The following is a 16,392-nucleotide window of genomic DNA, read 5'->3' on the forward strand; positions in this document are numbered from 1 at the left end:
TGTACATGTCTAGCGGGCAGATGTCATGTGACCTTGACCTCATTTTCATGGTTCAGTGGTCAAAGTTAAGTTTTTGAGTTTTGGTCTTTTTATCTAATGCTATATGCCATAGGTCAACTATATTTGGTGTATGGAAATATTTTATGATCTTTATGTCAGTCGAGCAGGTTTTATTTAACCGTGACCTCATTTTCACGGTTCATTGCACAGTGTTAAGTTTTTGTGTTTTGGTCTATTTTTCTTAAACTATAAGTAGTGTGTCAACTATATATGTTGTATAGAAGCATTGTTAGCTGTACCTGTCTGCCTTGCATGGTTCATCTGACTTGGACCTCTTTTTCAAGGTTCATTGGTCTTTGTTTAGTTATCTTGGTTAATGTTAAGTTTATGTGACAGTTGTAATAAAGCTTAGCTTTATACTTAGGACTATCAACATAATATCAATGATTTGTATAGAAGGCGAGACATTTCAGCGTGTGCACTCTTGTTTATTAAATTTTTTTGATTCATTTATAGACTTTTCTACGAAACTGATAAATTTTCATCCAAAAAAAAAGATTCCTAATATTGTTTTTACAACATTAATGAAAAAATTAATGTTTTTTATTAACAGTTGGGTAGAGAAGAACCCGCTATGTCTATGGACAGTAGTGGTAAAATCATCTGGGCCAAACATTCTGAGATACAACAGGCCAACATCAAAGCTATAGCGGACCAAGAAATCAAAGACGGAGAAAGGCTACCACTGGCTGTTAAAGATATGGGAAGTTGTGAAATCTACCCACAAACCATTGCTCACAACCCCAATGGAAGGTAACTATATGAACAAACTATTACTCATAATATAAACTACTGTAAATTCAGAAACTATTGCGAAGTTTTTATTAATGTAAAATATGTGACGGTTTTAATAAAGATATATATAAAATCCCAATCATTTAAACTCACATTTTGAATTAAACATAGAATTGCATTTAAGTCCTAAATGACGAAATCACAAAAAATAAATGCTCTGAATTTACACTAAAGTTTACAATTGCTAACAGTTAATCATATATATCCACAATTGATATAATTGAAATTCAATATAGAGTAAACTTCAATATAGATCAATCCAAAAACACAAATGACAAGTAATCACTTGTGATGAAATGAGAAGACCAATGCACTGATAAATGATGAAACAATAAACAAAAAACCAATATGAAAAACAGCAACCAACTACAACGGCTGAAAATTGTCTATTTGTTTGTGTATGTAAAACTACTTTTGACATTGTCTATTAGTACTTTCATCACTTTGATTTTGTTTCAGATTTGTGGTTGTTTGTGGAGATGGAGAATATATAATATATACAGCTATGGCTCTTAGAAACAAAAGTTTTGGTTCAGCTCAGGAGTTTATATGGAGTAATGACTCTTCAGTGTACGCCATTAGAGAAAGTTCTAGCATGCTAAAAATTTACAAAAATTTCAAAGAGCAAAAGGCTTTCAAGCCTGACTTTGGAGCTGAAGGTAATTTATTAATAATATATATTCTCTCTCAGATAATAAGATATAAGCTTAATACTTTTAAGATTAGCTTCATAAACTGTCTGTCAAAAAGATCTTAATGTGAATTTTGCAATAGCTTTAGTTATTTTTTTTTATCAAGAATTTTTGGCTATAATATAATTGTCTTTCAAGGAAGTTATCAAGTCATTAGGGAGTCATTTTGTCTGTATGTTGTGCACAAAGTGACCGTTAATTAAGAACTTTAAAGATCTGCTACAGTAAAATTTATTTTTCAATTTTTAGTGAAAATGATATGAAAGATGTACATATCTGAATTTGTAGATATCTATGAATCTATTTATGTTTTAGGTCTTTATGGAGGAAATATGTTAGGAGTTAGATCTGTGAGTGGACTGGCATTTTATGACTGGGATACAACAGAACTAGTCAGAAGGATTGAGATCACACCTAAAAATGTAAGTTAACTCTGGAGTAAACAGACCAGCATTCAGAGTACCATCAGCCAAGTATGTAGTCAGTGCTTCAAAAGTTTACATGATTTGTCTGTTAATTTACAGGCATTAAATTCTATATTACTGTGCTCAATCAATCATGATTGTTTATACCCTTGTTTGATATGGTCTAAAACATTTTATATTTTTAACATTCCATGCATTCAGCTTGATATGGCTGTTTAAGAATTAAACGCATAAGAGGTACTATTAAAAGATCCGAACCACCCATAAATTAAAAAACATCATTTTATTTTTTATTCTTACAAAATTATAAGGAAACAACCATATTTGATTAATTTTGTCAACTACATTCATTCCTGTGAAAGACTTTTGAACAGTTCTATTTTAATGAAGGCATCCAGAAACATGAGTCCTGTACACAGGAACAGTGACTATTCACATCTGTTATATATTTATCTAATCTTTTTGTTTTTGTTATATTACAGATATTTTGGAGTGAAAATGGTGAACTTGTTTGTATCACCACAGAGGAATCCTTCTTTATATTGAAATATAACCAGGAAGCAGTAGACAATGCCAGATCTTCTGGAAGTAAAGAAGACATCACAGAGGATGGTATTGAAGATGCTTTTGAGGTACAGATATAAATGATTTATTCTTAAAGTTTTTTCCTGCATGTTTGCAAATTTTCAAAATATATAATATCAAAAAATTAACTATTTAAGGGAAGTAATGTAAAAGTTTCTCAGTTAACCTAAAATTTGTGTTTTACAGTGTCAACCCACTTAAACAAATGAAAAATTTCAAAATTTTGAAAGTTATCTCCCCTAAACACATTCTAACTGCAACAAAATGACCTTGTTATAAATATTCTGGTTACATGTTCTATAAATTTATTTATTTTAAGCTTAACCAGAATGGAAAGTAAGAGAATATGGAGTAAAAGGAATATTGATTAGGGGCAGAAATATAAACCACCTTCAGACTTTTAAGTGATGATTCTTCAATGTACACAGAATGGCCACTATTTTAACACATTGTATCAGATTTAACATCTCCATTTTAACTGTTATAATCCAAGTTCAAATTAATATTATAATGTAGGTGATTGGTGAAATAGAAGAAACAGTGAAAACAGGAATCTGGGTTGGAGATTGTTTTATATATACAAACAGTGTAAACAGACTGAATTACTATGTTGGTGGAGAGATCGTGACAGTGGCACATTTAGACAGGTGAGTTTTATTGTAAAATATGAATACATGATCCTAGACTAGAGGCAGAAATATGACCTTCACATAACCTGCCTACTGACCTCTAATAAAGCAGTCATTTAATATTTCCTAGCTGCAGAGAAATTATAACTTGAGCATATTTAGACATTAATAAAGGATGGGGTAAATACAACTCTTTGAAATTCCAATAAGAAAATAACAGCATTTAGATAGCACAGATTTGTCATCACTGATTTTTATTGTGACAGTTTTTCTTCAGCAATTTTTGTGATGAAGTGTTCACACCTTTCAAAAATGCTAAATTGTTTGTAGACCATTTTACCTGTATTAATTTTTAAAACCAATCTTAGTTTGATGTTTAAAAACTTTTGTACATTTAACTGTCCAAACCTATGGTAGAAAGGATACTTTTTTTAAAAAAAATGTTGTGCATGCTGAAATCAAAGTTATTTAAACAGGTGATAAAATGAATATAATTTCCTTATTTCAGAGTGATGTATCTCCTTGGTTACATACCTAAAGACAACAGATTGTATTTGGGTGACAAAGAATTAAATATCGTCAGTTTCTCTCTACTGTTATCTGTGTTAGAATATCAGACTGCTGTTATGAGGAGGGATTTTGAGACGGCTGATAAAGTTTTACCCACAATTCCTAGAGAACACAGAACAAGAGTGGCACATTTTCTAGAAAAACAGGTAACAATCATAATTCATGTTTTCATATGATAACAACTTTGGAAGACTTTTTGTATAAATTATACACTTTATCTTTGTATAAATTATACTACAATGTATGTATATAGATTGCAAATAACAAACTCATATATATAAGATCTTTTCATAAAAACTGATTCTCAAAGTTCCTTTCATGCTAAATTTTTTGAATTTCAGGGATTTAAATCACAAGCTATGGCAGTAACCTATGACCCTGAACATAAGTTTGAGTTGGCGTTACAGTTGGGAGAATTAAAAGCTGCTTATGAAATAGCCAAAGAAACAGAGGTAAATTATGTCATCTTTTTTTATCTATGGAAGACATAATTTGGTACATAAATAAAGAAAACTATCCTGAATACAAATAACTTGAAACTTTCTACTCAAGACATATGCGTTTTGATTTCTGAGAAAATGTCTTAAATTACAAAACATGTGTCTGATAATATGAATGACTTATTTAAGTTTTGCAATGAGAATGAAAAAGATGGAAGGGTAACACTTAATGCTCCCATTACCTACAGTGGGGGCATTCAAGATAAATTTAGGTCTTCGGTTGAAGCTGACAACTCCAATAGATAAAATGTTGTCAGTGTCTTAAATTTACAATGTTTTTCAATTTAACAACTGGGTTTAAGTATTCTTGCTTATTTCAATAGGAAACTATTTTGTTGTCAAATACACATTAGACTTGAGTGTAATATTTATTCTAATTCTTGATATTTTTCCAGAGTGAACAAAAATGGAAACAGTTGGCTGAGTTAGCCATTAGTAAATGTGAGTTTGGACTGGCCCAGGAATGTCTACACAATGCCAACGACTATGGTGGTCTCTTACTTCTTGCCACCTCGGCAGGAAATGTTGGCATGGTGGCCAAACTTGCACAGACAGCTGAAAAATCTGGACAAAATAATGTGGCATTCTTATCGTACTTCTCACTGGGAAGGTAGGTGAAGATAGAATTAAGGAGGGTGAAAGGAACTAGATATTGAAGTCATATGGTGGCCTATACATGCTTACTACCACTTTTAACTCTGGTGGATAGTTGTCTCATTGGCAATCATACCACATCTATTCATTTTAATAGGGTTGGAGCATGAAATTATATGTAGATTTTTTGGTCAGGTTATAATACAATTTTTTTGAGGATTTTGATATAATGTCATTAATATTTTACAATATCTAAAACAAATAGAACTGTCAATATATGTTGGACTCATTTGAAATACAAAGAAAATTTCTCTAATGAAAAAAAATGGAAGATTCCCCCAAATATGATTGTCATTTTCATCTAATTGATACAAAGATTTGTTCAATTTGCATATGTAAGGAGTATCAACTGAAACCTGTGACTATAACATTACACTATTTTATTTCAGATTGGAAGAATGTTTAGAGGTTTTGATAAACACAGGGAGATTGCCTGAAGCTGCATTCTTCTCCAGAACATACCTACCTAGTCAAGTCTCCAGGTAACAAGCTTATCGTAATCAAATCTTGAAATTTTGTTTCATGTACACAGAAAATCTGTTTGAAAAAATATCTAGCTTTATTATGTCCCATCTACATTTGTTGTGCATTATTTTTTCCTGTTAGTCCTGCTTCTGGATAAAGATAAGGTTTAATGTAGTTAACCATAGAAAGGTCACATCATCTTGGAATTAAGTATGTGAACCTTTTAAAATATATGTCAAATTAGGTAAAAGCAGGTTTTTTGATTCATTGAAAATATAAATTAGATAGTCATGCATGATACAATTTACTTCAAACATAATATAGTTTTATTTTTTTGGAATAAACAAGGTAATTAATAAGGTAAGAAAACTGTAGTGTTATTTAAAGTTGTGTATAAAAGAGATTACATCAGTCAGACAGTTATTCAAAGTTTTTAATTATCAATAGACATATAGGGGTCAACATACAATACAGTCTTCACAAATATTCCCTGTTAAAGTTCTGTTCTTTTACATAATTTTCTAGTAGTAATATGTGAATCTTAAAACTGTTTACCAGAATTGTACAGACCTGAAAAAAATATATTTCTAATTTGTTACGATCAGATATGAAATTAAAAATATTAAGCTTATACACTAATTAATAAATCTTGTTTCCTTTACAGGGTTGTACAATTATGGCGGGAGAATTTAGGCAGTGTAAACAACAAGGCAGCTAATTCATTGGCTGATCCAGAGGAATATGAGAACTTGTTCCCTGGCTTTGTTGAGGCACAGAAAACAGAACAGTTTCTACGACCACAAAGAAAAAGTTTAATACCAGCTAATAAATACCCACAAGTTCCTGTAAGTTTTTATTAATTGTTGATTGGAGGCAAGATGTTTGTATCCATTGGTTTACTTTCAGCTTTATTAAGTCCCTTGTTACAGATTAGGACAAAAGATTTTAGTTCTATGAGTTGTGGACTAGTCTTTCATGTTTTATTATTCCAATAAATTGTTATGAGTCTCAATGTCTTGAAAAATTATGAAAAGTGAGACTTCATAATATTACAAACAAAATACAGGTTAATCATATGAATAAAGTAAAATAAAAAAAAAACCACTGAACTCCAGGTAAAATACAAAATGGAAAGTCCCTAATCAAATGGCCAAATCAAAAGCTCACATTCATTTCATGATTGGATAACAACTTTCATATTCCTGACTTGAAAATTACCCTGTAATTGCAATGATTATGATGAACATATTCATGTACATATTTTGCACTCTTGCTGTACCTAAGTATCTGCAATTGTTATGAGAATAAAGATATTAGATTGAAACCAGTCATGTTTTACCTTAATACATTGTTAAGTGTTGTACATTATGGTAGGTGCCAATAGGTATTTTGTATCATGGTTTAGTACACCATATATTAAAAGCAAATGTAGTATGATTGCCAATGAGACAATTATCCACAAGGGACCAAATATAGATCTCTTTTCAATCTTTTATACAAATCTAATCCTGGCTTAAACCTTGTTAAAGAGTGGCAACTATTACACTTGTTATATTTTTTTCCAGTCTAATCACGAACGTAACCCAGTAGAAGAGATGCAGGCTGCTGAACAAAGTGGTTCATTTGTTTTTGTATCAGATACGTTACAAGAAAACGAAGAGGAGGAGGAGGAGGAGGATTTCAAAGAGGCAGAGGACGTTCCAGTATCTCAAGTTACTCAGGTACGGATGTAATACCATATGTGAAGCTTGGGGGAAAGGGGGAGGGGCAATCATTAATTCAATCTCCATGTCGACATTTTTTTAAATTAGTATGATATTATTGCCAATGAGACAACATTCCACCAGAGTTTAAATGAAATGAATGCTAGCAATTATGGTCACCATGCAATCTTCAACAATGAGAAAACTCATATACCATATACTGTGGATTGATTATTTTTTGTTGGATACCAATTTTCGTGGGTTTTATGGGTTCAGGTGATTGACGAATTTAAATGTTCAATGAGTTACAAATTTTCTAGAGGCTTTATATGTTGCAAAACCATGATATCAAATATCCCAGAAAATGCAAGTTTCCCTCAATCCATGAAAATTGATGTCCACAAAATTAAATGAATCCACTATATGTGAAACTGGGGGAAGGGGAGGGGCAATCTACAATCAATTCACTATGTCAACATTCTTATTTGAGGAGTATGATATAATTGCAATAAGACAACTATCAACCAGAGTTCAAATGAAATGGATGTTAGCAGTTATGGTCACCATACACTTCAACAATGAGAAAACCAATATTAATCGCTTTAAAAGGTCCTGACATCATTGACATGACAAAATGTGCATGAAAACTAATGACCAGATTTATATAATATAACAATGTTATTTTAGATAAAGAATTAGTTAACATTGAAAAAATTTAAGCTATTCTGTTGAAACAGTGTACCTATGAACCACAACATAAAACATCCAATAATGTCTAGGAATTGTTCTCCAAGTGTTTTGTTGTATAATTACAGAAGCCTGCTACACCTAAACAATCTACAGAACCCAAACAGACTACAGAGCCCCCACCTGAACCCTCAGGGAAACCTCTATCACAGGCAGGCATGGATGATATAGAGAAAGAACTAGAACTGGATTTAGAAAATATGAAATTTGATGATGATATAGATACATCTGTAAGTTTATAAAAGGATTATTTTTAGCTGTTTGGCAACATATGATAATACATGTAGTATGTGTAGGATGACTCAGAAAGTTAGAGCTTGCTTTATAGTAAGAGTAGCTGCCCAGAGTCTAGGGTGACCTTTAAACATTCATATTCTGTTATTAAATTTGATGTTTTACTTTTTCATTATCAGCATATGAAAGTTTATGGTTATTTTTTCATTAGTTAGAATTCCATTTAACCCAAATATAGATTTGTTGAAGTTCCACATGTTTATTTAGTTGTTACATTTTAGGGAATTGATGACCAAAAAATTTTATCAGAGGTAAGAAAGGGCACCTGTTTTCTGCATGGCAGTTTATATTTCTGTAGTTTTAGTTAGTTCTTGTAAAGGAGTATTGGATTACTTCCCTTTGTAAAGAGTTCTTCATTATCAAAATGTTGAGGCACCTGCATTTTAAACAGTTTATTGATCTGTTATTGAATATTTTCATTAACAAACATCTTGCTTGGTTGTTGGACAGGTCCCTTATTATTATATACTTCCTATTTGACCCAGGTTTGGTTGGTTGTTAGACAAATCTTTTTTAACAATGTATTAACAATTATTATTTACCATTATCATTCCTTCAGAGAAATTAATTAACATTTACTCAATTAATAGTTGGATGTTGAGCCTTCAAATGAATGTAACCCTTGTTACTCATGATCATGTGTTTATTCAGATTCAAGGAAATGAAATGAATATTTATATGTACAATGTACATTTAAAAACAACTGCCATCCTACCGCAGTTTTACTGCCATTCTACCACAGTTTTACTATAAAATAACTTCAGTAATTTTCAAAACCAAAATGTTTAGGAATCTTGAATCTAATCCCTTATTGAAAATGCTAAAAAAAAAATAGAACAAAAATCACAGCCAAACCTTGATGAAGATTTAGAGATTTGCCTGAGAAAAATACATTCCTAAATTGTGCCAAAAAAGTTTTCCATATTTTTGTTCATTACTTAATCTGAAATTTGAAATTGGTTACAGATTTTGGGTGCTGGATGAATGCATCCCTCATTTTAATGTATTAACATAATAATTAATTGATACTTTATACGATATTTATTAATTATTCAAAATATATACATAATACTAATACTCGTCTGGTGCCTGAAAAAAGTCAATCAATATTAATGCTGACTGAGTGAGGCATAGATAACCTTAGTGTGTTGGGGGAATTTCCAGCTAATGTAGAGTAAAACGTCGGTTGGATTGCTTGCTATGACATCTGCAACCAATATCAATAGGCAGAGTTAAACCTGTATATATTATATCTAAATTTGAATGAATGTTATCTCAGTTACAATTGTAAATACAATATACAGACAAAGCAAACAAGCTAACCAAAGTCTTACTCTACATGCATTAGGAAATTAGTTCTAATGGGAACTTATTATATGTTCTTCTTGTCACTGTATGTTAAATCTAACCTAACATGTGTTCCTTCTAATGCAATTTATTTTGTAACAACAGTTTTGATTGGATGACATCATAAATTTTAAGGGTGTTTAGTTTTGTAATTAAGAGAAGCCACCATTTTGCACTTAGATACCAGAGAGCATGATATGAAAGGATTGTTCTGAAAATTTCTACTAACAAACTAAATGATGTATTCATATATATACCCTATACAAACTATATGATGTAGGTATTCATATATATACCCTATACAAGCTATACAAATTTTTTTACGCTCCCGCTGTAGCGGAGGGGACATTAAGTTTTACCCTAGTCAGTCTATATGTAAGTACGTCCCAAAATTATTTTCCGTTCTCTAACTTGAGTCTGCCTCGACCAAATGTCATGAAACTTATACACAATGCTTATTACCACAAAATTCAGATCAAATTTGGGTAGCGTCTCTTTTAATGTGCTTGTCCCTTTATAATGTTGTATGCAAGCTTGGGCATCATCAGATCTGTGTCCTTCTCCATTATTTTCAATATTCAGATGCAGTTTACAGTTCTTCTATAAAAGCATGCAAAACAAAACATTGATCAACCTGCTGGCTAAGTTTGCTTGGTTGTTTGCAAAATATAGGTAGGCAGAGTTTCTGTCTGTTTTTATATATACTGGGATTTGAATGGAGTCAATGGACAATAAGAATCGACGTGAAATGAATTTAATGTTAATTGTCCAATCATATTCCAGTAAATAGTAAACAGACTGAAATAGACTACCTACCTGTTGTTTACAAACATCCAAACAAATATAGCAAGCAAGTTGATCAATTGTTTGTTTTGCATGCTTTAATAGAAGAACTGTAATGATTTCCAAATTTGTACAAATTTAAGTACTGCAAAATTATGTATGTTTTGCCTTTACTTGTCATTTAGAAATGTACTCTCAACTGTCAAATAATGTATAACTGGACCTTTATTAATATTCATGAATTTTTTGTATTAAAACGATCCAGTGTCAGCTGGTCATCATTTAAAATATGTATATATTTAACCCCAGTGACCTTTAAACCTTTTATGAACATGATAAGAAGCTGGTGGATAGCATTGCATTATATTGTATTATATTTTTTTACTGACAACTTAAAAAGAGAATAAATTAGCAACCCAGTTTACTGTCCTTAAATATTTAAATGACTTGCTTATTAAGATTACCTAATATGAAGTGGATTGAATCAGTATACAATTCTATTGTTACAAGCAAGTGATCAAATCAGAGTTCTACCAATCTAGAAAAATTGATCCAAAGCAAATCAAATAAAAACCCAGCAAAATAAATGATGCATCCAAATTATTATCTCTTGAATTGTTAATCAACAAAATATAAAGACATGTTCCTGTCCTTTTAAATATTTGAAGTTGTTTTTGGTCATTTGTGTAAGCTTTTCAATAAATCTGGAATATCTGTTGTGGTACTGTGTCATTTAAGTACAGGAATTTGTTTTATCCAACTATCATATATAAACTTATTTGTCCAGGGAATGATTCCGAATATAAATTATATCGATCAAACTACAGTACACTAAATGTAATGGTTTTTGTAAAATTTCGGCTTTTACCTCAAAAGAGTTGCTGAAATGTCTGAAATAAACAATTGTTGAAATGCAGTTCCCTCTTATATTTTCATTCTTTTTTTTACTTAAAATTATTTTTTGCAACAACTTTAAATCTCACATCTCTAATTTTATGTAAAATTAATTCAGCTGCTTGGGTTAGGGATAGTTCATAGAGCAGTTACAAAGTTCATTTGCTATGGAAATACTGGCAACAGTTTATTAGAAGGGTCAGTCAGGGTTCACAGACAGGCTATCGACATCACAATTTAAAATACGATGAAAACTTTAATTGAAAAAGGACAGTAGATACAGTACAACTTTATTGAATACTTTTTTCAAAAGATTTTTTTTTCAATTCTTATTCCTGATGTAAAAAAAATGATAAAAAATACACAAAAGCATTTATCAGTATTTACACTGTTGCAACAATTTGTATCTTACTGTTGCAAAGATTTATTGCTGTTGGAGGGGATTCCTAATCAATTTGTGCTTTAATTTGTAGACATGAAACTGCATTTAAAAACATATGCTGATCACTAAGAAATTTTCATGATACACCATGATACTTTTTCAAATCAAAAACTGTAAATGAATTTTTACAATGTTGTTCCTTTTATGATTTTTTAGCAATATACAACATAAAGTATGAATTAAATTTTCATTTATGGGAAGGAACTAAGATTTTAATTGGTACATGGCTATTTTAAGAGGGTGGTTAGGGGAGGGGGAGAGAGGGGAGGAGGGCTCTGAACATCAAATAACATAAATATCAAGGTAAAAAGTAATAGAAGTTATAACTCAGCCGTTTTCGGAGATCATGCAGTCATTACTAATAGACATGAGGACCCTGCAGTCACATTTTAGGGTCCGCTAGTTTCAACTGATTTGAAAGAAAAATATTATTCATAAGTTAATAGCCTGGGAACACATAATTTAATACAATCTCGGTCTGACTTTGAATTTAGTCCCGGTTTACTTTTTATACGACCGCAAATTTTGAAAAAATTTTCGTCGTATATTGCTATCACGTTGGCGTCGGCGTCGTCGTCGTCGTCGTCGTCTGGCGTCCGAATACTTTTAGTTTTCGCACTCTAACTTTAGTAAAAGTGAATAGAAATCTATGAAATTTTAACACAAGGTTTATGACCATAAAAGGAAGGTTGGTATTGATTTTGGGAGTTTTGGTCCCAACATTTTAGGAATAAGGGGCCAAAAAGGGCCCAAATAAGCATTTTCTTGGTTTTCGCACCATAACTTTAGTTTAAGTTAGTAGAAATCTATGAAATTTTGACACAAGGTTTATGACCACAAAAGAAAGATTGGGATTGATTTTGGGAGTTTTGGTTTCAATAGTTTAGGAATAAGGGGCCAATAAAGGGCCCAAATAAGCATTTTTCTTGGTTTTTGCACAATAACCTTAGGTTAAGTAAATGGAAATCTATGAAATTTAAACACAATGTTTATGACCACAAAAGGAAGGTTGGTATTGATTTTGGGAGTTTAGGACCCAACAGATTAGGAATTAGGGGCCAAAAAGGGATCCAAATAAGCATTTTTCTTGGTTTTCGCACTATAATGTTAGTATAAGTAAATACAAATCTATGAAATTTAAACACAAGGCTTATGACCATAAAAGGAAGGTTGGTATTGATTTTGGGAGTTTTGGTCCCAACAGTTTAGGAAAAAGGGGCCCAAAGGGTCCAAAATTAAACTTTGTTTGATTTCATCAAAATTGAATAATTGGGGTTCTTTGATATGCCGAATCTAACTGTATATGTAGATTCTCAACTTTTGGTCCCGTTTTCAAATTGGTCTACATTAAGGTCCAAAGGGTCCAAAATTAAACTTAGTTTGATTTTGACAAAAAATGAATCGGTTGGGTTCTTTGATATGTTGAATCTAAAAATGTACTTAGATTCTTGATTATTAAAGTTTTTTTGGTCCAGTTTTCAAATTGGTCTACATTAAGGTCCAAAGGGTCCAAAATTAAACTTTGTTTGATTTCATCAAAAATTGAATCCTTGGGGTTCTTTGATATGCCAAATCTAACTGTGTATGTAGATTCTTCATTTTTGGTCCTGTTTTCAAATTTCAAATTCTACATTAAAGTCCAAAGGGTCCAAAATTAAACTAAGTTTGATTTTAACAAAAATTGAATTCTTGGGCCTCTTTGATATGCTGAATCTAAACATGTACTTAGATTTTTGATTATGGGCCCAGTTTTCAAGTTGGTCCAAATCAGGATCTAAAATTATTATATTAAGTATTGTGCAATAGCAAGTCTTTTCAATTGCACAGTATTGTGCAATGGCAAGAAATATCTAATTGCACAATATTGTGAAATAGCAAATTTTTTTTTAATTAGAGTTATCTTTCTTTGTCCAGAATAGTAAGCAAGAAATATCCTATTTGTGCAATAGCAAGAATTTTTTTAATTGGAGTTATCTTTCTTTGTCCAGAATCAACTTAAATCTTTGTTATATACAATATACAATGTATATACACTTTTTACTACCAACTGATAAATTTAAATAATCTTTACCATTCAGTGATAACAAGCAGTTTTTTTACATCTTAATATTTTATGATGTATTTAAATGAGTAGTTATTGTTGCAAACTCCATTAGAAATTTGAATTGATATCAGTTTTGAAAAAGGGAAACGGGGATGTGAAAAAAAGGGGGGGGGGTTAAATTTTTCTCATTTCAGATTTCATAAATAAAAAGAAAATTTCTTCAAACATTTTTTTGAGAGGATTAATATTCAACAGCATAGTGATTTGCTCAAAGGCAAAAAAAACCTTTTAAGTTCATTAGACCACATTCATTCTGTGTCAGAAACCTATGCTGTGTCAACTATTTAATTTTAGATTTAAAAAGTTTGAAGAAGAAATCTTTAATTGATTTGTAAAATCTTGGCATTTGTTTTGTGTAAAAAAAACCATGTAATGTCAAAAATTTGATCACAATCCAAATTCAGAGCTGTATCATGCTTGAATGTTTTGTCCATACTTGCCCCAACTGTTCAGGGTTCGACCTCTGCGGTCGTATAAAGCTGCGCCCTGCGGAGCACCTGGTTAATCAAATGTGGGACAATCAGGAGAAATTAAGAGTACACACATGAAGCACGGAAAATTATATAAGGTGAAACACGAAGCATGCACATTAAACCAAACACGGGAAAATGAAAAATTAAAACCACAAAACACGAAAATACATGAAATAAAAAGGCAGAAAATATTGCACAAAAAATAACCCTCTACCAACCTCTTTTAAGATTCCGCTGGCTTGGATTGGAGATTTATATTGAATTTCTCTTGAAAATAAATTTGGGAAGATGTCAAGTGTATTGAAAACCTTTCATAGTTTCGTAGCTGAAATTCTTAATTTGAGATACTCTTATGTTTATGTCCAGCTTGTAACATTATAAAGTCACAGACTACTTTTGTATTCCATATTTGGAAAGATGATATATCATACTATATCCATTGTAAAAGTTTATTTTTATATCTTTTCAGGATGTGAATTTAGATGAAGACCTACTGGAGGATTGAACTCTTATAATCATGTGATCAGGAAATGAACCAATCATAGACATTGTTACATTTCACCAATCATAAACATTGTATGACATTTGTTGAAAGAATATTTATTATTAAGTGCTCTGTTATTGTCTTCATATTTTAATGTCATGGAATAATGAATTTCTATTGTGAAATATATGTTTTTATGTTACAAGACAGAACAAGCTATATTAAGTAAATAATACAACTTGGAATTTCAACCATACTTAGTACATTTAGTGCAATAGAAAATAATGTTGAAGGCTAAAAAAAACTTATCCATTAAATCAACAGTTTTAATACCATATAAAAAAACTAACCATATTTACCCAAACGAAGAGAAATTTTATGGAACCCTACATTTTATTTTGTAAGACAGCAATACTTTGCATTAAACCCCTCTGGTTGAAGATGTTACTGCAATATTATTTAAAAAATCCAGGTTTAATGATTGAAGTCATTCCCACTTACTAAGATGCTCTTGAAAACTCAGTTGTTTTTGGATGTGTAATAATTATGTATAGTGAAATATTCTTAGTGTTTTTAACACTGAAATAAAAATTCGAAAATACTTGACTGAATGAAGTATTTGACATTTGATATGTTATAAATAGGTATTTATTTCTTAGTTTGTTTCCAAATGAGATATTGTATATGATACTGTAATGTGAAAAAGGGGAAGAGTAAAATAAACGATGAAACTTATATTATGTCTTATTATTTATCTTACATAAACAAAACATCTATCTGAACTGAAAATTCATTGGATTAACAAAGAGAAGTCACCATTTTGAATTCTGTGAAGGCTTCAATCATAGATATAGTAATGAAGTTCTTTATAATCAAATTTTCTTCCTGTCCTTATTTTTTCCATTTTAATGCATATTATATACAACACCTATTCCAGTCTGTATGGTTGGCACGTTGAATAAAATTCTTACTGAATACAAGTGTGTGGATATTCTTTCACGAGCAATGCTCAAATCCTAAAATATGCAAGACAAAAATGTAAACATTCGAATACAGGAAAAGATGCCAAAGATGAGTACTTTTCAGAAATTTAAATATTCTCCCACCAAGAAATGAATGAGGCATAGTGTTTTACCAAATTATCTGTCTGTCAGTCCATATTATAAACTATCAGGATTTTGATCTGCAGAAAAGGGCCAATTTCCACTCTATTTATTTCCCATATGGGCTTTTTATACGACTGCAAACAAAATTTGCGTTGTATAATGCTTTCATGTCACCTGCGTCGTAGTCCGAGGACGCATTTAGTTTCCAGAATAACTTAAGTTTTAGTTACGGATCTTTATAAATTTATACCAGAACAATAACTTGTGTTTAAGTGTATGAATCTCTCTGAAATTAGACCACAATTTTCCATACCATGAAGGGATGGTTAGTATTGACTTTGGAGGGTTATGGCTCAAAATGTTTTGTAATTAGGGGCAAAAAAGGGGTAAAAACTTTTTTTTCTGGTCAATGGACAATTAAGACAACTTAAAAGCAGTGAAGGTAGGTAATTCAAAAACAAACACAATGTTGGGCATGTTCAGATTTACCTCCCTCACCCTTCTTGTAAATTATGTATAAAGAAATGACAGGTTTTGGATAAATTTTTTAAAAAAAGGCGGGTGGTAGTAGTTTTCAATTTTTTTTCTCCAAATTTCTCAAATTCCCAATTTTTGAAAAGTTTGTAGTAGAAATCTTTAA

General features: G+C 31.1%; 1 protein-coding gene across 3 annotated transcripts in view; it reads left to right on the top strand.

The window, feature by feature from the left end:
• Positions 1-15,381, top strand: part of LOC143057757 (coatomer subunit beta'-like) — a 34,055-nt gene extending 18,674 nt beyond the window's left edge. For 2 of the 3 annotated variants that reach the window (XM_076231140.1, XM_076231142.1), the window contains exons 9-22: positions 614-813; positions 1,315-1,514; positions 1,863-1,969; positions 2,455-2,604; positions 3,074-3,204; positions 3,695-3,902; positions 4,098-4,208; positions 4,652-4,866; positions 5,300-5,392; positions 6,040-6,220; positions 6,941-7,096; positions 7,894-8,055; positions 8,341-8,370; positions 14,632-15,381. In XM_076231140.1, coding sequence (XP_076087255.1) covers positions 614-813; positions 1,315-1,514; positions 1,863-1,969; positions 2,455-2,604; positions 3,074-3,204; positions 3,695-3,902; positions 4,098-4,208; positions 4,652-4,866; positions 5,300-5,392; positions 6,040-6,220; positions 6,941-7,096; positions 7,894-8,055; positions 8,341-8,370; positions 14,632-14,667 — 1,980 coding nt within the window. In that variant the 3' untranslated portion in view covers positions 14,668-15,381. The remainder of the gene's footprint in view (positions 1-613; positions 814-1,314; positions 1,515-1,862; positions 1,970-2,454; positions 2,605-3,073; positions 3,205-3,694; positions 3,903-4,097; positions 4,209-4,651; positions 4,867-5,299; positions 5,393-6,039; positions 6,221-6,940; positions 7,097-7,893; positions 8,056-8,340; positions 8,371-14,631) is intronic. The other variant, XM_076231143.1, reaches the window with a different exon arrangement.
• Positions 15,382-16,392: the final 1,011 nt, after the last annotated feature.

The sequence above is a fragment of the Mytilus galloprovincialis genome, chromosome 13 (assembly GCF_965363235.1).
Source record: "Mytilus galloprovincialis chromosome 13, xbMytGall1.hap1.1, whole genome shotgun sequence".
Taxonomy (NCBI): domain Eukaryota; kingdom Metazoa; phylum Mollusca; class Bivalvia; order Mytilida; family Mytilidae; genus Mytilus; species Mytilus galloprovincialis.